At 37.7% G+C, this 26,820-nt stretch overlaps 1 protein-coding gene across 1 annotated transcript in view; it reads right to left on the bottom strand.

Annotated features, from left to right (window-relative positions):
* The window catches only part of LOC146005036 (thymidine phosphorylase-like), a 70,782-nt gene extending 47,439 nt beyond the window's left edge, over positions 1–23,343 (bottom strand). The window contains exon 1 of the mRNA XM_083144188.1: positions 23,166–23,343. Within this exon, the coding sequence (XP_083000314.1) occupies positions 23,166–23,172 (7 nt within the window). The 5' untranslated portion in view covers positions 23,173–23,343. The remainder of the gene's footprint in view (positions 1–23,165) is intronic.
* Between the last annotated feature and the right edge of the window lie 3,477 nt (positions 23,344–26,820).

Here is a 26,820-nt window from a genome sequence, read left to right as displayed (position 1 = left end):
ACTTACCAAGTAGTAAAAGTAATTTATCAAAATATAATTGTTTAGCATTTGTTATACTCAATTTCCATCAATGCCAATACCATGCTTGAACAGCGTAACAATTAAAAGTTAGGGTGCGGCAGAAATATCTCCCGGAATTCATTTGTGAATAACAAAGCAACGATAGATGTTATGCAAAACTTTATTGCACAGTTGGAAAGAACAAGGTTTACCATTTTGTTGCACATTTGCAAATAACAAAATGTTCCAATTATTTTTTGTCAAAATTGCCACAAGCCACCATTTTGTGTGACATAGTTGACTTTGTTTTAAAATGATATCGTCCAAATGCCGATCTGCACAGTGTACGCATTTCTGAAGTCTCGCCCTGAAGTTCTGCATTACCCTCCTAGTCATGTCTGGTCGGTATTGCCGCTCTTTCCTGTCTGATACCATCTTTCAGATCATTGGCTGTCCTCGGCCTTCCTTGGTAAACTTTAGCCTTCAGGTACTCCCACAGAAAGAAGTCACAGGGAGCGAGCTCGGGGGACGGAGTTGGCCATGGAAGGTCACTTCGAAGTGAGATCAGACGCCCTGGAAATAGTTCACGTAGCACGTTCATCGATACGCGTGCTGTGGCACCATCCTGTTGGAACCACACAGCCCAATTGCCACGTTCATTCGATTGCGGCTGCAGTAGGTTGCGTAACATCCATACATAACGGTCAAACGTTACATTAACTGCGTGCCGTCTTCCTCAAAAAAGTAGGGGAACTCTACATAATGTAGTTTCTATATCCAGTGGGTGGGAGATGGCGTTCATGGAGTTGTCTCGGTACATATGGGAAACAAAATGGTAATCATTGTTCTTTCCAACTGTTAAATAAAATTTTGCATAACATCTATCGTTGCTTTGTTATTCACGAATAAAATACGGGAGTTATTTCTGCTGCACCCTGTATACTCGATGGTTTTCTCCGCTGAACTTATTGGAAGGCAAGGAATTTGGCTCATACGGCTTTGAAGGATTCCAAAGATTTATGCACACTACTAATGATAATATCCATAAAATATTAATCAGGAACTTTACTTTTCGTTAATTGGATCTAACTCCTCTTTTTGTTATTCAATAAATATTCAATTCTTTTTCTATCTGACATTAAATTCCTTGCCAGGGCAGTTGTTTTTGTGCAAATCTTGGCGATCTTAACTACACGTACGCTAGATAATGAATACTTGCTGTTATATTTCTATTATTTTACTATCTTTTACCTATTCATGTAATAATAACAATACAATATTAATTAATGTACATATTTAATTAATTAATATATTAATTTAATTAAATATAATTATCCTAATTATTATTATTGCGACACTTGATTGGACATACATACATACATACATATATATATATATATATATATGGGAGGCTGAATTTTGTACCCCCCAAATGAAAAACGTTCCTGCGCCACTGTCCACTTACATCGTCATGCCAATCTTCTGTCCAGATTTGGAAAGGGAAAAACATTTTACACCGATTCCCTTGTTTCTTCAAAAGTCAACATCAATTTTCTATTCGCGCCCATGCTTTACAGCTTGATTTTTAAGCCGGCGAGACAGCGTTGCCAAATTTCAGGATTCCGGCCTTATAGAACTGGCCGTGATCTGTGACGTATTTCGTGCGACTGTAAATTTACGATAATTCAGTCGTCCATTTACCGTAAAAATACGCCACAATTCTGCTTCGCCTCACCGCGGCACATGCTGCATATCTGTCATTTGTTTTGCTGTAGTTACCGCATCATCCGCTAGATGGCTCTAATTGGTTGTACGGCGCTTTCCGCTTCAACTGCAACACAACGCGAGAGTTCGCCTTGTGCCTCGGTGTCACGTACGACTAATTCGTCAAGTGTAAAGCGGGCCATACATAGCCATAAGATTACGTCGAAGTCGTAAAATTTTGCACGCAACGTAGAAATCCGACAGTATTTGAGAAACTGCGGATGATACGCACCGAAATTGTCGTACGCACCTTAAAGTTTAGGAGGCTTTAACTTTCCATATATAATGTATGTTTGTGTATTTATTAATATAATAAACATATAAATGCATATATTTTAACGTGACTAGAGAAACAGCTTGAGTTCTGAACTATTCTGAATTTTAATTTAATCAATCCAATCTATACTTTTACGTACATTTGTAGACACATTATATCCTTATCCTTTATATTGATTGATTGATGTAATTTATTCTACTTCGTATTTCTGCCTCTTTTGGCCAATCAGGATATTAAGGATGAATGGTGATAAGATGAAATGATCAAAGGGCAATTAAAAACACACATGGACAGCACATAACATAAATCCCACTGACGATTATACTTGGTGAGAGTCCAGACACCAGGGTCTCGTTAATCTCAAATTGCAGTCCAGGGTATACTAGGTAGAAGTGAGGTTGACATTTGGGTGTATTGAGAGAAAGTCATCCCTTAAACACCTTCTCCCTCTTCCATTTTATGTAACATAAAACGTTTCGCGGAGATTGATTGGCAGTGTGTGCTTTCAATACCTATAGAACATTTCCACATACAGAATTGGAATTTTACTGAATAAGTCGAATTGTATACATTTGGAAGCAATACATTTTAGATAAACATATAATGATTAAATGAATATAACGTTTCTGCGAAACATAGGCCACCACTTCGAGAGCCTGGGTCAGACTTCAGCATTCAGTAATCTTCCATCCACAGAACCCACTCCACTGCTGCTTTTGGTTCTTGGCACGACCACCAGAGTCCGCTCGTGCTTGGAAGGAAGAGAAGAGCATTCGGATAAAAGTGTACGTCGTTGTGTATGGGCCGACGTAAATACGCAGCGTAAATACGTTGCGGATTTGCACGGTTGTATATGCGCGCCTTAAGGATAGTCACGCTTACATACGTGTTGATGCGGAGGTTAGTTTTGAACTTTGTTTGTGTATTTGCCTTTGAGTCAAATCTGAACTAGCAAAATGGAGAGGGATTTCTTGGCTTGCATTCAGAGCCGTAGCTGGGGGAGGGGGGGAGAGCGGGGCGGTTGCCCCGGACGCTGATGGAAGGGGGCGCCGGACGGCAAGAAGAAAAACATTGATAATTACTTGTAATAGAGGATGCATGCGATCCCATTCGAAAGTACGTATTGGCGCCCTATTAAAACAATATCATTGCCAGTTTGCAAAGATATTGTTCTTTTTTTGCTCGCTGCGCTCGCATTACAAGCCTCTCTTTTAAAAAATAAACGAAAATAAATAAATATCCAATTTATATATATATTATTTGTTTGTTCGTGAGGATGTGTTTTACAACTTCTTAGTGAATAGTTCCAATAGAGTAGTGGGATTGATGATATAACCAGGACCACTTATAAGTGTAGAAAAGAAGAGGCTATTTGATTGAACAATCCGATTTGCCCACACTTAAAACAATGGCAAGAGGGGCTTATACCCCAATTCTTCAGGTGTGATATGCTCTGAATTTTTAAGAATTTTGAATTCTAGTGTAGAAAAGATGAAGCCCCTCAGACAGATTTGCCCACACTTAAAACAATGGCAAGAGGGGCTTATACCCCAATTCTTCAGGTGTGATATGCTCTGAATTTTTAAGAATTTTGAATTGTAGTGTAGAAAAGATGAACCCCCCTCAGACAGATTTGCCTACACTTAAAACTATGCTAAGTTCCCATATGGTTTGATATGTAGTTTTAAGTCCACTTTATGCACAGTAAGGCTAATCGGGACTGGACCTACAGTTTTTAAAGTGGGATCCGAACCACTTGTGCCTCCACCGGGTATCGAACCCGGGACCCCTTGATTACAAGGCGACGACGCTACCACTGCGCCATCGGGGAGGCCCAAGTTCCCATATGATTTTATTGTTTACAGTGTGTTTTTCTGTCAAAATCCCAGGAATCTTGAATTCTAGTGTAGAAAAGATGAGCCCCCCCTCCTCTCCTCAGACAGATTCGGCCATGTGTGTAAAAGCTATATCTGTGTGATTGTTGTTCATAAACTTGTCAAAAATATGGCCTTTTTGATATTGTTTTTGGCCATATTCCTATGCTCTACAACTTACAGATCTAATTCAATACAAAATGCAAGCAAAATTTGAGCTGTTGCCTGCTTTTTTTCTAATCTCTGATCAATTCCATTGCTCGGGGTAAGCAATTATTTAGCTCGGAAATGCATGAATTGATATTAATCTATCAAAAGACTAATGTTTTGCTTGCATGCCTTGCCGGCACACAAGAGATATAATCTACACAGCTAGAAGGGAGCATTAATGATATTTCTGTGTGATTCACTGAAGGGGCCATTAATCTTTCTGTGCGACAGGGGAAAAATTCTTAGTCATGCAAGACAACATGTAAAAGTGTAACAAAGATCATTGAGATAAAGATACAAATTTTCTGACACAGTGGCAATGAACTGCCTTGAATGCTGAAACCAATTCTAGTTTTGCATTATTCTGATAGTACGAGCACAGGCAAGGCTTAGAGAATAATTCATTGTACAGTTCAAAATCCAATTTTGTCTGTATTAGCTTCTGGGTCTCAGAACCCAGTAAAATGTGGATATATTCCATATGGAGAAGTGTTAATATTGCTGCCTTGTAATCAGGGGCTCTGGGTTTGAGTCCTGATAAAATGTGTAAGATTGAAATACATACAACAAAATAATATGCCCACACATGAGATATTCACTGCTAGCTGATATACAGTTGAGGTTTGAAACCTGGCAAAGTGTGTTGTACAACAGCATAATAGAGCAAATATCTTCTAGAATTGCTCCGTGACTCTCTCATTTCTTACATCATAAACATATGATTTTTCACCTATGAGAATAACACTACATATGGTGTCATCAGGTAATGCCTCATGGAATTCACAGATAATTTTAATATTTGTCCTGTCATTAACCGCAACTTGTTTCCTTTTTGAAGTGTTGATTACAAACATGGGTCTCTGTGCTTTGAATTCATCTGGTGTGTAATACATGTCAGTATTGCCAGTAGTGACCCTTTTGTATGCTGAAAATGCTTCATATAATTTGAGGAAATCATCCTTGGACATGTCTAAATTATAATTTTCTCTAGGAAATACCTCATTTCTGCCATTTTTAAGATATATGTTCTTGATGTTGCAGTTATCAAATTTACTTGAATTTTTTTCCTGATTATTGTGTCTTCCAGTCTGAAACAATACCACCACAAAATCTGGCATGTCATATTGTATACTGGAGAATGAATTTGTAGCATCAAACTCATAATAGGCACCAGTTGCGGGCTTCTGTACACATTGATATGTATAAAATTGTAGAGGAATCTGTGGATTTTTTAGGATATCTGCTTTGTATTTAAGAGCATAACTGGCCTCATATTCAACAACTGGCATTCTTAGCTCCATAGTCTGAATAATGCATTTGCCTTCATCAGGTAGGGTATTAGGCAGAGCTTCCCCTGTAGAGTTTAATGTGCTGTACCTCATCAAAACATTATTATCATTGGCAGCTCTTCTAAATGTGATTCTTAAACCACCCTTCCACATAATATCTTTGTAATCTGAGAAGAATCCTGGCAACAGGCGCATGGGGAACAGCACTGTGTGGTTCTTAGATAATATCTTATCACCAGCCTCAAATCCACCTATTTTGTAGTAAGAAGCCTCGGTCTTGGATAATTTTAGTGTGGCCAAAGCTGTGGAGGTAATGCCGGGATAATCCACTCTGTTTATAACAACACCATGTTTTCTGACCTCAATTTCAGAGAATAGATGTGGCACAAAATTGTCCACCAATCTTATATTTGAATTTGCCGGATAATCTGTACCATCGAGTTTTACAACATCAAATTTGATATATAGATCTGCTCTGTGGGGGTGTATAAAGCCATCCCCTACATCAAGATCAACCTCAATCTCTGTGTTGGGTTGATTTAAATTTGCAAATGTCCTCCTGTTTGGGGGGAATGATTGTAGCTCATAACTCTCAATATTTTCCATTTTTTTCTTGTATGTATTTTTATTTAAATATTAATCTCTATGATAGCAGTTGTTGTGGCTCCAGCAAAATCAACTAATTCTTCTTTTTCATTAGTGACCATCAATTCAATATAATCTATTCTATTATGGCACACAGGAAAATATAATGTTGGGGATGGATTGTAGATGATGGGTTCCATAAATTCAGAGTTAGGTTTGAATGTTGCAATGATGCCAGTTTGTTTGTGAGTGCCTATGCCATTTGATTTGGTGATCATACCCTCGGCCACATTACAGTGAATATTCAGAGTCTCTATGGCTAAGAATTTAGGTATATTAATAGCAGTGTGTTTGATGGCGGGTTCAAGTTTTGTGTTGTTCTCAAATCCTAACAGCTCTCCTATAGTACCCAGATCCACTGTTTCTGTAGCAGATGCAATCTCTACTCTGTGAGTGACAGAATTTTGACTTAAAACTACACCTCTGGGTAATTGAGCATTTAGAGTGGACAGATACTGCCCTGGAGTGATGACAATTTTTTGATCCCCTACTGCAATTGTGTTGTTGTGGTGTGTAATATTAGGGATCAAGTACATGCCATAAAATGCTCTGAGAGCTATTGTTTTGGGATATACTATATCATCATGTAATCTAAGTTTCAATATTGAATTTTGGCTGGTGAGATGGAATACCCCCATGATGTTTTAAATACCACAAGGCTTTTTGAAAATTTTCAATTGATGGTTTATTTATTTGAGACATATATCTAAGAACAGATAAACACAAATGTCCACAATTAACATCTTTGAAATTTTGAACACGGGCATTATTGTAATAAAGATTAGTTGATTTTAGATATTTTATTAAATTTTCAGGTGGAACACCTCCAAATGAATCAAACACAAATGCCTCATCTTTTAAATATTTAAGATAACAGATCCAGTGAGTGCCCTGATTTTTGTACTTATCCAAATTAACTATGCCACACTCTTTGTTGAGTGGTTGTTCTGGTAAAGAATCAGACATGTACACACCTCTAAAATGTTTGATGCCCAGTGGCTTGATTAAAGCTTCAATATCTTGGTTTGTAAGCGGCTCTTGTTTTTTTTAAACTTATTCATGGCTCTCTTAACACCTTTGCCTTGTTTCTCTATGGCCAGGTTATGGCGCTTCAATTCATCTAATTCTGCCCTATTCTTCTTGGCATCTATTACTGTTTTTGCTATAGCAGCTGATCCCCCAGCCAAGCTCCCAACAGCCCCGAGAGCAGCTAAGATGGCAGGGATGGTAAATATAAATCCCCCCACATGTTATTTTTTTCTTGATTGCTGTAATTTTTTTAATTGGGGGGTGCTAAGCAACAATTTCATACCATGACCCTTGGCAATACAAGAATTTTTTTTCTTGCGCTGCTTTTTGGTCAAAAGGCTATCAATAGTTTTAAGAGATTTGAGACCAGCATAAGGTATTTGATACATAACACCCTTGGCCTTCATTGTAGGTTTATTATATACATATTCACAACCCCCACCCCAGTTTTTGTTTGGTATTCATAGCTATGGTAGTACCCAATGCGGCTATTTTTTCACTTAAAGAAGCATCTTTGCTTACAAATCTACCAAATGCAGCCTCTTCTAATTTCTTGTCTGCCACATGTCTCTTGTCAAGATCAGAATGTGTGTTGTATGCTATGTCATGGTCTCTACAAGCAGCATCTAGGGGATTAACACCAGGATCACCTCTGTTTAATCTATGGTCCAATTTTGTACCGGGACCACAATACTGATAACCTGGAATGTGTAGTTCAAATGGCAGCTTGTTTATAATATCATTAACCAAGCCCCGACCCTCAGAAATATTCCAAAATTTAGGTGGTACAGTATTAATAATTTTTATAAGATATCCAATCCCCTTAGTGTCATTTACTATAAAATTAGACAATTTTGTGCTTATCATGTCCATAATTCCAACTTTTTCATTGTAAAAATTGTGGTTGCCAGCATTTTCCTCCCCAGCTATCACCAATAACCTATCTACAAGTTTCCTGACATCATCAACCCACACAAATTCTTTAGGCAGGGTGTTGTATTGTTTGATTCCACTGCCAGTCTTGATCTGAGACCATATGGGTTTGATTAAATTGTTGTATTTTGCTCCACTGCTAGACTTGACTCTTTTTTGTGTGGGATCATTGTTCTGGTATAGAGCATCTGATTTTATTAATATTTCTTTGTAATATTCATAATCTTGATCTGTATAGCTGCCAGGCCTTTTCCTAGTCATCAGTTCCCACAATCCAGGTGTGCCGGGGTACTTAACAAAAGCACCTTTTTCTCCAAGACGAGATTCTGAATATACAATCAGATCATCTCCCATAAATGTTACTCTGAAATTGCCAATTCTATGTATGATGCTACCATCACGCTCTGTGTCAGCATATAAGCCAGAAACCTCATCTTTGTTGTCTTTAGATGTGCTTAAATATTTTTGAGCAAGAAGACCCAATTCAATAGGATCCTGAGTAGCTTCAATTCTTCTAGGAGCAATAGGACTAGGTGTATGAATACTAGAAAGTGGGGTGAATGGATAATCTAATATGTTCCTAGCAGCTACAGGTACAAGCTCTGTGATCAAATTTTGATTTTGCTCTGTAACAGTTTTGATATTTTTACCTAATTCACTAATAGCATCAATAATAGGCTGTTCTGTTTGTTTGTGTTGTTCATAAATTCCTCGGTTCTCTGATTTCCATCCCTTAAATTTTTTTACAAGATAATCTCTTAATTTAAGATCATCAATGATTGGCCTTTTCATGGTTATTTATTTATGTTTCAATGTCTAGAAAATTGTTGATTTTATTTCTATATTTGCCACTATTGGGTGTTCTTGTCATATCAATTGTGACAAACCCATAACTGTCCTGGTTCCAGCACCTGCTGCAAAACTTAGAAAAATCATTGTAGCTCAAGTCCCCACCTACATATTCATCATGTATGTGTTTGAGGTTGGTATGGTCTTGATGAAACACACATATAAAATTGCTGTTGTCTCGGATCAGCTGCTTGGGTATTTTTGAAAAAGTCTGTGCCAGGTAGAAGCAATCAATGTTTTTGTGCCGGCCCTGTGTAAAGAAATTTCTAACCTTGTTTTGATTATCCAGTATAATGTCATCAAACACAACAACAGAATTATCGAGACAGTCATGAAGTGGCTTAACATCTGGTTCAAAATTGGCTATATCCAATCCATCATATAGCTTCATCAGCTGTTGATATTTTAATTGTTCCAAGCTCTTAGAAAAGACATACAAGTGCCTGTTTTTCCAGTCTAACCAGTTGGGTGCCAATCAGTGGCGTGCGGTGCTAAATCAGGCAGGGGAACAGGTGACATGCACTTGCCCCCTCCCCTCCCATACCTATCGTAATATAATACAGTAGACCAAGTAAAATTCAACCCTTGTTGAAATGAACCAAATAAACATACGAAACATATGCTAAAAAATTTCAGAAGTCACATACATGAAGCACGTTAAAATTATGAAAATACCAATGTTAAAGCAAATATGATATAATGTAAAGAAAACATTAAAAACAAAATTGTTGATGCGCAACATAGGAAACATTAATAAAAGCAATTTATGAGTGATCAGAGAAAAAATGTTTTGTCGAAACCGGTTTCATCTCTCTATTTGTAGATTAAGTTGACATTTTTTTTTATACTTGAGCATTGTAATTCAAACGTCCTCAATGCAATAATGGCAATCAGATGGCCGAGTTTTTTTTATGACGTCCACTCATGGGCGTCCAGAAGGGGGGCAATCGGGGGCCTTGTCCGCCCCCCCGGAAAATGAAAGTCAACCAAAAATTATATATTTGTCACATATAATTTCATTTCAGCCACAATAATATGTGTTAATTATTGCATGAATATGATAAATTCAAATTTAAGCAATGTTTTTTTGAGGGTACAACACTATTATTGGGGAAAAGGTACCTTGCTTGTCCCCCCTGGAAAAAAATGCCTTCCTTTGCTTTCCCTGGAAAAAATTCTGCGGACGTCCATGCGTCCACTACATTTCTAGAAATTGTGACAAAACCCGAACTGTTCCAAACTCCCTTCTCGGGAACAAACAAGGACAACAATAATTTGCCACTGGAAGAGTATCCAGTTACAGAGTTGTAGTAACTTGTTTGAAAATGCCTTGTGTACGATTTAGTTTTAGTTTCTAATTCGGTTAGGATAGGTGTTGGTTTGCTGTCTTTTCTGTAAAGTTCAATGAACTAAAATCTTTCGTCTTCAGCCGGTCGATCATACAACACTCGCAACATTCGCTTTGTCCTGCCGCTGCCTTTGTCCTGCCGCTGCGTGCGTCTTGGGGCTGGTGGAACAGGTGGATGCGAGCTGTTCCCTCGGAAGCTATTTCGCAGCGTTTAGCCAAGGCATTTAGCAGACGCTTAGACTGTAGAAGATTTTTCCAGTTCGTTATGAATGACAGACGCAATTTTGCAATGAGATTAGGAAACTATAGACTTACTACACTCAAAACTATCACTACGACGCAATTAAACTTTAGCACATAGCAAAAACTCGAAGGAAAACGAATTCGCCATATCTCTCGTAGGGAACAGCTAGAGAGTTCAGCTTCCGCGGCACCATGAGGATCGTTTTTACCTTCGCGCCTGGTCGGAAATACTCGGCAACAGACAGCAGAGCGTGGGACGACGAGGGTGGGTGAAGTAAACAAACGTCCAGTCACGGTGAACGTTTTTCTTCGGCGTGTTGATTTCGGAAGAAAGAAGTGTTCTTATTATGTAATTATAGATAATTTGAATAGCTAAAAAGGGCGATAAGTAGAAGGGAACAGCCTGTTCCCTCTGTTCCATGGAGGGACCGCCACTGGTGCCAATAAAAAATTATCAACCATTAGTGTAGTTTTACCACAAGCAGATGGCCCAACAATAAGACACCTAATATTATCAGGCAGCAATTTGCCATTTCTCTTATTCTGCTGATCAGGTTCTGGCAGCCTTTTTATAACATCCCAGGTGTTCATATTATTATTTTGTTTGCATCGATCCAGCTGTGTTCTGGAAGTCCTAGCCATTTGACAAGTAACTTGTTGCCTTTTCTGCGGATGATTTTTTCTATGAGATATGTGTCAGGCTGTTTAGTTTTGCTGAGCTCTTCTTCATAAAACCTGCCTTTGAGAATTTCTCCTCGGCGGTCTTTTATTATATATGTGTTAAGAGTCCCAGGTTTAACTTGAACCACTGTAAATAATTCAGTGCTCCAGTTTCTTGTAAAGCCTCTTTTGAATAAGTGCTTATATTTGCTGATTCTTACTTGATCACCCACACTTTATTTGGCTTTTCTTGTTGTTGGCTGGTATCTAGAATAATAAACAGTGCTGATCAATTTTTGCTCATCAGATGAAGTTACTTCAGAGGGTTTCATGTTGATTGTGGAATGGACCGAGTTGTTATATTTATGTAGAAGTTCTGGAAGAATATTAATCCATTTATAATTACCTTGAAGTGTGAATTGTTTATACATATGATTTTTTAGGGTTCTGTTGAATCTCTCTACAATTGAGGCCTTGAGATCACTGTAACTCGAGTAATGTTGTATTGCCTGGTTTTTAATAAATTGTTGGAACACAGAATTATAAAATTCTTTGCCATTATCTGTTTGCAAATAGCGCGGTGATCTTCCACTCTGATTGATGATTGTCCTGAAGGCTTCTGTAACACATTTTCCAGTCTTGGATTTGAGTGGCACAGCCCAGGCAAATTTTGAAAATGTATCTATGACAGTGAGAAGATACTTGTAGCCCTTGTTGATTTTGTCTAAGTTTTTCAGCTGTCCACTTGCCATCTCAATCAAGTCGCTCTGCCATAAATCATCTATGCCCTTTGTGACTACTGGTAATCTCTTATAATTATGTCTGGCTTGTCTGTGTAATTCATCAACAATAATTTGTCTAGACATAATATGTAAACAAGAATATTGCAACTATAGGGTGTTCAGCAGCTGATACTACAGGATTTTCTAAATACAGTTTGTCTCCTATTTGTATATTAAATTCCAGAGAGCCATCATCTTCAGCATAGGCTGTTTCTAATGTATTGGGGTCTGTAAAATCCTCTAATTCTACACTGGTGATTTTTGCTTTGTTATCAGCATTTGTTATTGATAAGGTAGGGTAGTGGTGTGCCTGTGGTTGAAGCCAATATTTGATCTTGATTGGTCTAAGTGTGCCCCCAACAAAAAACTGGTAATAAAATTGTGCAGGGGACAGCATATATATTTTGCCACCTGGTGTAAATGGTGAATCATATTCTTTGTTGGGGATACTGTACAATTCAAGAATTACTGTATGTTTAGGATTTTCAATTATGCCGGTTATTTCTTTTTCTGCTGTAAGCAATCTACTTGTTACAGATTCAAGGTGCTCATTGATAGTCCTAACAACATCATCATGGCCTGGCTTGATCTTTATGTCCACAACAAGTTTCTTGTATTGTTGCACAATTTCTTGTAGCTGGGTGGCAAAAACAGACAGAGCATTTGCTTGATTGGATTCCATGGTCCCTAGCTGTTGCTTGATATTAGCTACAATTTGCTGTAAATTTTCAACAACTGCCAATTTTGAATTTTGAGCTGTAAGATCATGGACTTGTCTTCTGATATCCTCAAACAGGGCATGCAGTTCATTAATATGTTGATTTGTTGGTAGAGTGGACACTGTCTGAGTGAGTTGTTTGATCTCTGTCTGGATATTCTTGATATCTTCTGATTTCAATATGCGATTCACAGCTCTCTTAATATTTTTAAGTTCCTGTGATGTAGGCAGATTTGACACAGCATTTTGTAAAAATTCAAGTGCCAATTTCACATTGTTTAATTCAGAAGCATCAGCCACATTTTGCATAGCATTTTGGAGCAGGGCTATATCTGCCTGAGAGGGTGTTGATTGTTGTAAAATTTCAAGCTTTGTTTGGATATCATCAATCAAGTGATGAAAATGAGATAGCTCAGATTCAGTGTTGAGGTTTTCAAGTTTTGTGATCTGTTGCTGGACACTAACAAGGGTATCTACAATACCGGCCAGGCGGGATTCTAGAGATTCTTGTACATTTGTCAAATCACTTTGCACTGCTGCTATGGTACCTTCAAGATGGGTTATGGTACTTTGAATTTTTCCAAAATCTTCATATGTTTCAAGTTGCAGCTTAATATTGGCAACACTGCGAGTTATTGCACTCAAAGCATCAGAAGATGGCAAGTTGTTCATAAAATTTTCAAGTGTCTCAATTTTTTCTTTAACCTCGGCTATGGCATTGTTCAGAGGGCCCAGATTAAGTATCTCCAGTGACTGAATCTGTTCCTTTAGAGTGGAAATCACTAGATCAAAATCTTCTTGTGATTTTATGCTTTTGACAATTGTTTGGAGCTGTGCCTGGACATTATTAATCTGCTCTTCCAATTGTTGTTTCAATTGCTGAGAGTCGGTGGCCTGGGTCTTAAATTTGGCTTGAAGAGCTGCTACAGCTTCTTCTAAACTTTAAAAATTATCCAATGTGGCCAGGTCAGTATATTTCTGAAGCAATAATTTGAGTTCAGAATCAATTTTAAGAAGAGGGTCCATGCATTGTGATTGTAAATTTGTAATTTCTAATTGAAGACTGGCATTGAGTGTGGTTTGTAAAGCTTGTAAATCACTTCTTAATTTCTTGACTCTGACATCAAGCATCAGAATCTCATCACTGTGATCTTCATGTCTTGTATGGCCAAATATATCATTAGGCATTTTTGTTTTAGTGGTTATTTATTATTGAATATCTAATTCTTAATTCTATAAAAAAAAAAGGTATAAGCTTGTCATAGGATCCAGGGACCTCAATATATAAGCAGTCACCAGCAGAAACAGTATATACAGTGCCAGAAACCATGTTTGAGTGCTTTATCCTGTAAATATTTTTCCCTACTGAAATTTTGACATCACCCTCAGGGGTTGTAATAAATTGTAATTGACCACCTACAGGTAATTGGTAGTGGTTTAAATTATTGTTAAATATGTACAATGTTTTACCTGTTTCATCATCAACATCTATGCTGTTCAGATGAATAATTAACAAAGCACTTAGTTTAGATATTATATCAGAAGAGGGTTGTGGTGTTGGCAGGTCCATAATAGCCTGTTTTTTGAACCCAAATAAGTTCATAGGCATGTTTATTTATTTCAAATCATGCTTTGTAATTGGGCATTGATTCCCACTTTTCAAATCACAATGACCCCATGGTAGAGTATGTATTCCACATGACAAAATGCATCTCTTATCATCATGTGGGTCCAGAGCCACTTTTCTTACAATATTGCTAGTCAACAAGTGATCCACACTCTGAATTCTGGATTCTGATGTTCTGATTGTGCTACATGATTTGAGGTAATTTTTGTAATCTTCAAATTCAAGATCTTTGTCAACAGTCACTCTGCCAATGCCCTTGGCCTTCTTGGCAACAGCACCACTACATGTTTCAAAGCTGTACATCTTGGCCCTTAACCCAGCAAATGCCACAATAACATCACCAAGTGTCTCATCTTTTAACTTGCCAGGCACCTTTTTGTTGTAGGGGTGAATTTTTGAATGTTCACTGGTATCAAAATATTCAAGCAATGCAGGCTGGGACATATCTTGATAAACATCTTCTGTCTGAATATCAAGAACAAAACTATCTGTGTCCATGTACATCAATTTTACACAATCACCATAAAAAGGCTTCAACACATCATAATACAATTTTAACATGTGTAATTCGGCCAATTCCAATATTACAGCCCCTGCATAAATAGGCTTATCAAACTTAATTTTTGTTTTTTTCATGTTGAAGAGTGCCATATTTTCATCATAAATTCTTCTATAATTGAAATTAGGCTTTGCAATCAATTTTTTGCTCAGGCTGGGGTCAGTAATTATTTTAACATCGGTATGTTTTCTGACATTTTCAATAGTTTTGCCATATACAGAATTGACCATCAATTTAAACAAAGATTTATCAAATTGGCTCATTGCAGATGTTCGAAGCTCTGTGTTTGTATCAATATATGGCTTCAACCATCTTAAGTGCCTGAACCTCAAAATTTTGCCAACTTTGCTCACTTGAACACCATGATTCATCAGGAACTGGAGGTTTTTATAATATAAGACATAACCCTGTTTTGGCTCCAGAGTCATCATTAATTTCTTCTGTTTAGAGCCAGGTGAGCACTTAACCTCAGGAATTGGGGGCAGATCAGAAAATTTGTTGTGTAAATCATCAGGAATTGTCAGATCAACCTCTAAGAAGAGGCCATAGTCACTGTCATCAAAGTCCTGAAGATCCTCAATATTGAAATCTTCAACCCACTCAAGCCCTGCATATGGCAGTTTATTCATCATAGCATAACCATAGAGGCTGTTGGCATCTACATACAGTATATAATTTGATGGCAGTGCTGGATCATAATCGGGAATATATTTATTATTTGCTCTGGCATATCTCTGAGAACATTGCACCATGCCCCCTCTTATACATTGCTCCATAAACAAGTACATATCTTGATCTTGGATCATATCCATCTGCATTTTAGTATTCAAAAACATTGCAGACCATGCTAGACCTGGGGCACTGTAAAAATAAATTGGATCTAGTTTATAATTTTGCATGGAAGATTTTCTGAATGCCTGCAGTATATCAGCTAAGAGGGTCACATCAAGTTTTAAATATGAATTGTGATAATCACCAAATGTCTGGCATTTTAAATTGTTCCACATCAACTGGGCATGGTGATAATCATCATCAGTAATTCCAGATCCTCTGATTTTGCTGTAAAACTCATGTTGTGGTGGCAGAGAACACTCATCAAATTTAGAAAAATCTGTAACATAATCATATGGATATACACCCTTCCGCCTAATTAATTTCAGGTCCTGATTTGGAAACAAAGCACATGTGATTTTGAATTGATCATCAGATAATTGAGTGGCCAGTGTAGCCAGGCTAGCAGATAAAATTCTGTAGGAATCAAGAAATCTTAAGTGAATAGGAACACCATTAACTTTAATTATTTTGCTAATGGCAATATATTTCTCATCATTTTCAGCTAAAATATTTAAATTCTGCTTGTCAAACCCCTCGTACCTGATCAGATGATGAAAATCATAATTGGATGCACCATGGCAAAATATAGGGACAAATTTTGGTCTCTGGATCTTAATATTACAGCTATTACACAGGGCCATTTTGAATTTACCATCTGTATGGGAATGGTGTTTCACCTTGATATTTGTATCTGAAAATTCACAATCACATACCGGGCATTTTTCTGCATTGTTGAAATCTTCAATCTGATCCTCTGTTAAAGGCAACATAGGTTTTGATTTTAATAAGATATTAGATGCTATGTCATGGCACTCATTTTCTATTTTATCTGCAAATTTTTTGATGGCATCTGGTCCCATGTGTGAATATTCTTTACTAACAACACCATCCTGTACAACAACATAATAAAAACTAGAAGGTTCATGTAGCTGGTATGGTGTAATTGAAGATTCTTCAGGATCTGGATTGCAGAATGCAAGAGGTTTGAGATTTGATTCAAAATCACAGACTATATATGCTGGGTGTTCCAACAAGGCTTCAAACTTTTTGAATTTGGCATTTTCACTTGGCATTGGCATCACCATATGAACAGGTTTATAGTTGCCACAGTATTTTAAATGTTCAATTAACTTGTTTTTGGCAATTTCTGCATTCTCTTCCCGAACCCCATTCACCATTTTTTGACCATCAAATACAGTGAAACATCTTCTGCACAACTTAAATATTCTATTAGATTTGTCTAGTTGTGTTCTGACTAAAGCTTCAAGATTATGTATCAGAGTGTAATGATATGTGCCATCCCCTTCAATTAAGAGCAAATCAATTGGAATAGCAGATTCATCATCAAGTGTACTGATTCTGAGAGGTGCTATCAAACAATTGCCACGGCCAGTGGAACAAATAAATACATTAATAGATAATTGTTTGCCATTAATGTCCCGGGCCTTTTTTTCAAATTTATCAATATTCTGAACAGACATTGGATATTCTAAACCCTCCATTGCATCATCAAAATCATTTTCATGTTGTTTATAATAACTTATTCTCTCAGGATGCCTTAAAACTGGATACAAAGCAGCTCAAATACACCACAAAAAGCATTTCTCATCATTATTTTTTATATTAACCACGGCTTGTTTGTTTTTAATATTGACAGGTAATGGCAAATATGTAGATCCTTGTAATGGGCTGAATTCAGAAAGATTAACATATAACTTGTGTGGAGATCCGCATAGGCTCCATCCAGACTCTTTTGCTGCAAATTCAGAGTGTTTAATATTCAATTGATCTATCAAACTGCTTATTATTTTGTCTGAATTTGCATTTGAATATACAGGTACAGTTTCTGTTATGTGGGGCTGTGTAAATTTTGTGCCATTTGGTTTCTTATATTGTGTAAACAATTTGAGGGACAGCTTATAAGAGCCATTTTGTGCATTTAGAATTGCCTGCACATCAGGATTTACACTGCTCAAAAAATTCTTAATACCACATCTTGGCTCTGATACAAACCGATAATCCCTAAGTTGGCCATTAAAACTGCTATGGATAGGTGGTGCATAGCGTGGCTGCTTTGCCGGTCTAGCATTAACAGGTGCTTCATGCTTTCTTTTCAGACCAGATGTAGATGGTTGTGGGGGCAATGTTGATGACTGTACATAAGAATTACACTTATGCCATTTGTAATATGCCTTGCTTAATATTTTATGGCATCTTGGGCACAATTTAGTAGCTTTTCTGCATTTCTTAGGCTCACAAATATGCCGGTGCCTAGACCAATTAGAACTAGATATATTTTTATTACACTGATTGCAATATTTTTGTTTTGGCATTTTTGTTGTTTATTTATATAAAATTTCTTGGTCCAAAAAAACAGAACTATGGACAATATGCCAAAACAATTATAACAGCAGTAACTAGGCTCTGGTGAACCCCAATATAAAATAATTTTGCTCTTTTATGCTGTTGTATAACACTTTTTACCAGGTTTCAGATCTGGGAGCTATCAGTTGTATATCAACTAGCAATAATTATTCTCAAAATCTCACGTGTGGACATATTATTTTGCCACATGTATTTCAATCTTACACATTTTATCAGGACTCAAACCCGAGCCTCTTGTTTACAAGGCAACAATATTAACATTTTGCCATCAGGGGAGGCTTCACATTTTATCAGGACTCAAACCGGAGCCTCTTGTTTACAAGGCAACAATATTAACATTTTGCCATCAGGGGAGGCTTCACATTTTATCAGGACTCAAACCCAGAAGCCTCCTGATTACAAGGCAATAAAAACCATGGGGCTATGCACCACACTCTACTAGGTCTCCTGGGATTTTGACAGAAAAACACACTGTAAACAATAAGATGATATGGGAACTTGGCATAGTTTTAAGTGTAGGCAAATCTGTCTGAGGGGGGTTCATCTTTTCTACACTAGAATTCAAAATTTCTTAAAATTAAAAGCATATCACACCTGAAGAATTGGGGTATAAGCCCCTCTTGCCATTGTTTTAAGTGTGGGCAAATCTGTCTGAGGGGCTTCATCTTTTCTACACTAGAATTCAAAATTCTTAAAAATTCAGAGCATATCACACCTGAAGAATTGGGGTATAAGCCCCTCTTGCCATTGTTTTAAGTGTGGGCAAATCGGATTGTTCAATCAAATAGCCTCTTCTTTTCTACACTTATAAGTGGTCCTGGTTATATCATCAATCCCACTACTCAATAGTATATGCAGCTGTAAAAATACTATTGGTGTAAACTCAGGCGCGTCGCCTGATAATGTTCGCATGAACACGTGAACACTCATATATATGTAGTAAATTACGTACATATTAAATGCACACACACCCATACGTATATACGTATATTCGAAAAAATACTATGTTTGATGTAAGAATATATACACAAAATTTACTCTGACACGACTTCTTTCACGTCTGATAACTTTTTTAGACATCGGTAACACTGACTCTCGCGGTGTTCCACGGAGGGCGTTGAACACAATTGCTGTGCGTGTTGCATAGAGCTGACAGCTAAGGCGCTGTTGGCCACTATACACCGAAGATGTTCACTTCGCTGTGCGAACACTGATGCAAGCGACAATACTTCTTACATTCGGCACCAGAGCGCAGCATATGCAAGGCATGTCTAGGGGGAATCGAAAATGTCTGTGCTACATAGTTGCAAACTTCAGCGACAATTCGCTAAACCTGGCGGATTTTAAGGGGGAGAGGGACAATTTCCCCTAGGTTCTTCTTGTATTACTTCAAATATAGCGTGATTTTGGGGTGAAATTGTTGAAAATAAATTGAACTGTTATTCTCACTTTTCAATTGAATATGAAGTTACAAGGGAGAGGAGTAAATCTGCATTAGTACAAAAGCATTACTGAACACTCGTATGCGAACCACATGCGACGCCAGTGTAAACTGCAGTCTGCATGTCGTAACAACTGTACTGAATTTTCCTTTAAGACAAAATATTTTTTTGAAAACAATATCACTTCAAAAAAGTTATTTCATTTAATAGAATACGTCGTGATAGTCTTTGGCTCTTTCAATGATCTTCCCAGCCGGCTTTCAAATAAAAGGTGTACAGGACGAGAGTACACGTCACTTAGAACAACAATCTAATATACAAGTATAAAAATAAATGTATGTGTGTATGTTTGTTCCGGCATAACTCTCGAACGACTGGAGCAATTTCAACCAAACTTGGAACACGTATCACTTGCAATATCGAAAGAAATACTGTGGGGGTAAGACACCCCTGCCACCCCTAGCGGTGAGGATGGGAAGGGGTGACATGTAAAAATATACGAAAACGACCGATATTTGTGTGGAATCCATAGTTTCCGGTGTTGATAAGATGAATAGGGACACTCCCAATGCCGTTCAACTCCAAGACACCCCTGGCACCTCTAGGGGTGGGGTGGGAAGGGGGTGACGTAAAAATAATCGAAAACGACCGATATTAGAGTGGAATCCATAGTTTTCGGGGTTTCTAAGATGAATAGTGACACTCCTAATACCGTTCCACTTCAAGTTCATCACCAATCGGGATGGGGGGTGAGAGGGGGTGAAAATTAAAATGTCAAAAATGACCAAGATTAGTGTCGAATCCATAGTTTTTAAGCTAATTGGTGACATTCACGATGACCAAATGTGGTACATATATGACTTACAATCTGGAATGAAATACTGTGGGAGTAAGACACCCCTGCCACCCCTAGCGGTGGGGGTGGGAAGGGGTGACATGTAAAAATATACGAAAACGACCGATATTTGTGTGGAATCCATAATTTCCGGGGTCGATAAGATGAATAGGGACACTCCCAATGCCGTTCAACTCCAAGACACCCCTAGGGGTGGGGTGGGAAGGGGTTGACGTAAAAATAATCGAAAACGACCGATATTAGTGTGGAATCCATAGTCTTCGGGGTCGATAAGATGAATAGGGACACTCCCAATGCCGTCCAAGTCCAAGACACTCGTGGAATCCCTAGGGTGGGGTGGGAAGGGAGTGACATGTAAAACGACCGATATTAGAGTGGAATCAATAGTTTTCGGGGTCGCTAAGATGAATAGTGACACTCCGACTGCCGTTCAACTCCAATACACCCCTGGCACCCCTAGGGGTGGGGTGGGAAAGGGGTGACGTGTAAAACGACCGATATTAGTGTGAAATCCACAGTTTTCGGGGTCGCTAAAATGAATATTGACTCTCCAAATGCCGTTCAATTTCAAGACAGCCCTGGCAACCCTAGGGGTGGGGGTGATATGTAAAACGACCGATATTAGTGTAGTTTTCGGGGTCGCTAAGATGAATAGTTACACTCCCAATGCCGTTTAATTTATATATTCTTGCTCTTGGAGGTGAAACTAAAAATGTGGTTGATAAATTGTTGTTAAATTTATATTATAGTGAATTTGTAAAAGATATTACTTTATAATTTGTATACTGTACTTATGCTTTTAAATACCTGTAAATAAAATTAGTTACATTCTACGCTATAGTTAGAATTCATTAAACACCCGGGCAACGCCGGGAAATCAGCTAGTAATAAATAAAAGTCTCAAAAGAGTCACCCGAAACAGTACACGGTGCCAAATGCCTGCTACACAGCCTTAAGAAGTTTAACTTTCTTGTATTCTTATTCTGCTGGGCTGATATCCTTCGAGCTATTAACGACGTTAACCTATGGCTACAAGTAAAGTATGTTACAATAGATATAGGTGTTAAGCCCGCTTTAGACGAAAGCATTTTCCTTAGCATTTTTCTTAACATTTATATCATGACCAAAAAGCTACAGTGTAAAGTGAGAAATTATATGGCATTTCAGATGCCATGGCATATTTCATGGCATTTCTCAAGGATAGGATCGATCCTATTTCCGTAGCATAAATCAGAAGTGACCTCTAGGTCACGAGTGCAGTTGTAATGGCGGCCGCGCGAGATGTAAACAACGTATCACTTCACATTTTTAAAACACGATAATTATACAACCGAGAGGAATTACGCTTCGTATTAAATGGTTTTAGGTAGAGAAGCATGGCACTGATTAAATATACAACGTTTACTGTACACGTATGGAAGAATATTTTAGTTTTTTGAATTGCAAACATTGCAAGTAAAGAACAGCGTCCCAAAAAGAAAACCAAGTTTTTCAATTAAGTTGCAGAAGATGAAAGTGTAGCCATAAATGAAGACCAAAAATTAGGAAGAGCTTGTTTTGTGCATTGGATTCAATTTTGTCACAAATAGGCGATCGATTCAAGCTAATGAAAGAAGTTTTGGAGGATTCTTCCGTAATTATTCCAAGCAATATGGCAGTTATGTTAGAAGAAACGTTGAGGAAGGGAGTCTGATCTGGCTTTATTATAACCCGAGGATATCAACGGAACTGAGTTACTTCATGAACTGTTGTTCTTTAAACATCATGCGCAAGCATTTTTAAAAGACTTTCACTTGGAATGGTTGTCAGAATTACCACCACTTGCTGCTCTCTCATTCATTCATAAAATATCATGTATTGAGTTGTACCCAAATTTTGTCACTGCATTGAAACTATTTTTAACTCTACCTTTGTCTGTTGCATCTTGTGAAAGGAGTTTTAGTAAGCTAAAGCTTATACAGAATTACTTGCGTTCTTCCTTGAGTCAAGAAAAGCTTACTAAGCTGACTATTTTGTCTGCTGAGAAGTACAGAGTTCAATTACTTGTGTTCGATGATGTTATTAATGACCTTGCTGCTCGAGAGGCAAGAAGAGTGAAACTGTAGCTAGTATGTTCGCACAGGAGAATAGTCAAATAATCATGTACTGATTGTAGTTCTTAATAAGTTTTTGTTTTTATTGTTGTTGATTTCAGCTGATCAGTATAATATTTTGCAGTGTAAATAGGTTTTACTTTATAAACATTACATTAGTACTGAATGATTTTAACTAGTTTCTACAATGACTTTGCAAGGTATTTGAAAGGGTTTTATGTAATAAAAAAAAACATTACATTACATTAATGATCTTTCTTAGAGATTTTTCTGCTGCCTAAGAAATATACATATATGCTAATCATATGGTAAGATATTTTTTTTCATGGATTAGTTTCATTTCTAGGATTTTTTATCATTGCACACCGAGAGGTCAATAATGATCCTTGATTCAGAAGAATATGCGTATACGTACAAAAAACTCGATAGTTATAATTGCTACAATTACATGCAATTGCTATAATTATTAGCATAAATGAATCAATTTGAATGGACGACATTATTTAAGTAAGGCACAACAACAAATGCTTCTACCCCTCCCTTAAAAAAACAATGGCAGAAGTTCGACAAGGCGAGTGTAGGGGGCGCCGAAATGTATTCTCGCCCCGGGCGCAGAAATTTCTAGCTACGGCTCTGCTTGCATTGCTCGACATGTTGGTTCTTAATTGGACACTGAACGATTCTGCGAAGCAAGCACATTTTGACTGACGAAAGAGATCCTGCTAGAATTTGGATATTGATGTCCTACCTCCCATGGTGACCTGTACGACGAGAACTCTCAACAAGGAATAGCAGCCATATCGAAGTTGCGATGTTTGCAGCGATCACAAGTTCTTGACGAGTAGATGTAGTGTTGTATCGGACAAATCCAGGAACCAACGAGAAACAGAGGTATGTACGAATGTAAATGGATATGAGATTATACTCGTGACTATTGAGATTGTTACGAGTCATTACTACGCCTGTATATTTATGTCTGTGCGGAATTGACTTTTCAACGTATCCGATGATTTGTAGATTTTTTACGTGCCGTGTTTTGAGAAAACTAGTAAAGAACACATGAGCACATAGTACGCGTTGTAAAAAAAAAGGCCACGTTGTTCCATGTTTAATTTGCCGTTGAATCCACGTGATTACGGTTGCACTAAATCTTGAAAGTGCGTAATTGTTCGTGCTAAAATACGAACTATATTCTTAATCCCACCTGTTCTACCCTGAACACCACATAGAGCTGAATGAAGTATTGTACTGGAACAATGTAAAAATTCAATAAGTAGATAGAAACTGCCAGTACTAAAGCACCTATTTGTCACTTTTCTTAAAGCTGGTCAAGCATATTTTATAATGCCTATTTGGAGATTGCTTTACTAAATGTCACGTCTTATTGATGTATCCTTGTTGTTGAAGCTTTAATTATGTTCTTGAGACGCATATTTAATCAATGGTTACTTGCGTTGCCATTGTGAGATTGGAATTGTTGCCAACTTGTTATCGTTGTTGAAATTAAGCAAATGTTCATGTGGTTGTTATCAATATATTTTATTTTATTTGCTTTATTTTACTTCGCTTTTTGTGCCACTTTTGGCTAATTTGCGAAGATGGAGATGAGTGATGACATGATGAAATTGATGAATGGACACTCACAATCATCCACGCAATAAATTGTTGTTAAAATTTGTATTGAGGATTAATGTTGTTCTTACCAATAAGTTGAATTTTGGAGACAAACCTTTTATTAGATTTTTTTTATAAATTATGCGTTAGACATGATAAAATGGTTTTGCTATACGGCTCTGGTCTGATACAGTGTAATGACATGGTATTATTATTATTAGTTGTTAAGATTGTGCATTCTTGAGGTAGACGTATGTTTTTGAATATTACGTTAATAGATTGCCATTCTTGGATATTGTAATTTGTACAGAAATTAAGCCTGTCCCCTTTTCTTGGCTGACGTCACTGCCGGGTACGATTCTCTTCGGAGATTTAAAGCGACACGTAACAACGTGTCACTAGCTTTCAACACTAGAGACTTTTGTAATTGCTGGCTAAGGGTATAATTTTGTCATCCACAGCCTTATGCACGTCCTTCCCTTTGTTACAACACCCTGACCCAACCTAGTATACAAGCTCGCGCTTCAGTTTAATGCGCAAGCACTTTCTGACGCCGAAAGAATATAATCATTTGCATCTGCTTTCTGAGTTTACATGCTTCGGAGCTCAAACAATGACATCGTATGAAAAACAAAATGTCGAATGTATTTCTTTCTACTTTCGACCAAACTTTTCTTGCTCTCGTGTATGGGTGGCGCCAGGGGGAAGGTTGTCGTCACATTCAAGTAACACCGCTGTTATTGATCCTAATCTGAAAGAGAACCCCATTTACTTTTCTCAATTGAGGGGGGGGGGGGGTGTCTCTACAACGATTAGTGGTTGTTGTCTTTCTTACACCATTTTTTTTTTTTGTTATTTTTTTTAAGACACAGTATATGATTGGCCTGCATAAACAAGCTTTGTTTGTTTAAAATTACAAAATATGTGCTTGTAGTGGCCAAAACAAACAAAGCTGAAACAAGTCACTAGTAGTCTTGAGTTTCATTGGCATATTTTCATAAAAGCCTATTAAATGTTCATTGGTATTTGATGTAATGGCTAAAGCATGCATGCATGTTTTCTTTATTTCCAACATCACACCCACAAAATTTCATTCCACACCCCTCAGCACACCTCCATGATTAGCTAATACTGGCGCCTCCACTGCTCTCGTATCATACGTGCAAAAAATATTTAGATTACCTCTGATTGTTGCGGAACTGATCTCATGTACCAACTTTTTGTTAATCTGTATCAAGGTCAAAAAAGAAAACATAACGTAATGCAATCGCTTCATAAAAGAAGGGAAATCTACTGTATTACTAAGTGCAGTCGGCTTCTTTCATGGGCGGCGCCAAACAATTTTGACCGGGTGGGCAGAAGCCAAGTACTGATGAATTAGGGTTGGCAGATATAAAGTTTGAGTTTCACACACAGATATCCCTCGCCCTCTCCCGAATTCCTTTATATTTCCTTCACCTTTTCTCATTGCTATTGTACGTCTTATTTTGCCCTTCCACCATTTTTCTCTGCTCTCTATCTCTTATGTTACAAAACACACATGTGCCTACACGGGTAATCCGTTCACCAAATCTTCTGATTAAAATTCACTCTATCCACTCGTCTAGAAAAAAGTAGCGAGGTAAAGCCTATCATTCCTATCTTTCCTGTGAGAATCTTGATATGGCCTCCCTATTTCTCTCATTTATGTGTCCCTTCCCTGATGCCCTTCAATTGCTCAATATGTACGTACTTTGCTTTGTACAGGGGATATTTTATCTTATTCCTTTAAATTAAGAAGAAATTTATCATAGCCCATACTTTATTAGGCGAACGATAGATTACATTAAATGATTTGATTTATTTGTTGTATTTAACTTCGCTTTTCTTCCACGACTGTGGATGAATAGTGATAAGATGAAGCAGACGAAGCGACAATTACAAACACACATGGGCAGATCACAACTACAAAAAAAAGCTCCACGTGGGATTGTACTGACTGAGTCCAGACGCCATAGCCTCGTTAGTCTGCTAAATGCAGTTAAGGGTGTACTACGTGGAAGACAGTCTGATTGGGTTGGTAGATTAGAGTATATTGTTAAATTCATGAGACAATTATTGAAAATATGGATCGAAATCCGTTTTCCCTCCAAAATTCGCTGTCTCCCTGTAATCCGTTATCCTTCCAGAATCTGTCTTGCCTCCGTAATCCATCTCGCTCCGAAATCCGGATTGCCTCCAAAATCTGGATAATATTTTTTTCCGAATCCAGATTGCAAATTTTCCGGAATCCGGATTTTTTTGGCCATCCCTACCATCGGGAGGGCCGGAAAATCGGGTAGTAATTTCTGAGTTGGGGTTGGAATATTTTTTTTTTCAAACATCCAGTAGCGCACTCTTTGTTTTAAACATACGTACTTCACCAAAGAACCACCTTATCTCAGACTTTCCTCAAATTTTCTGTTTCTCCATCTAATTTGAAGTTTCCTTTGAATCTACCAGGGTCCATTTGCGGTTGGTGTGAAACAATAAAGTAAGCGCACCCCGATGGGAAGGGGACAAAGAGCAGCTTCATTTTGTCTCTTCTTTTCCATCTACAACTATTATTGCACGGATGCAAGGACTCCGAACCAGGGGGGCAGATGGAGCTGGAGCCTTCTAGGTAAAAAGTTGAAGGTGGAGACCCCAAGTTCAATTCTCAGGGTGGGTGATCTAAGGTCGGAAATTTTCCGACCTTGTCCCCACATAAAACGGCTCCGGAGCTTACCCAACCTCAAATTAATGGATGGATACCAGGGGGGAAGGGGTAA

Source organism: Lepisma saccharinum, chromosome 1 (assembly GCF_977018435.1).
Source record: "Lepisma saccharinum chromosome 1, izLepSacc3.1, whole genome shotgun sequence".
NCBI lineage: Eukaryota > Metazoa > Arthropoda > Insecta > Zygentoma > Lepismatidae > Lepisma > Lepisma saccharinum.
This window is presented reverse-complemented; position numbering and strand designations above follow the sequence as displayed.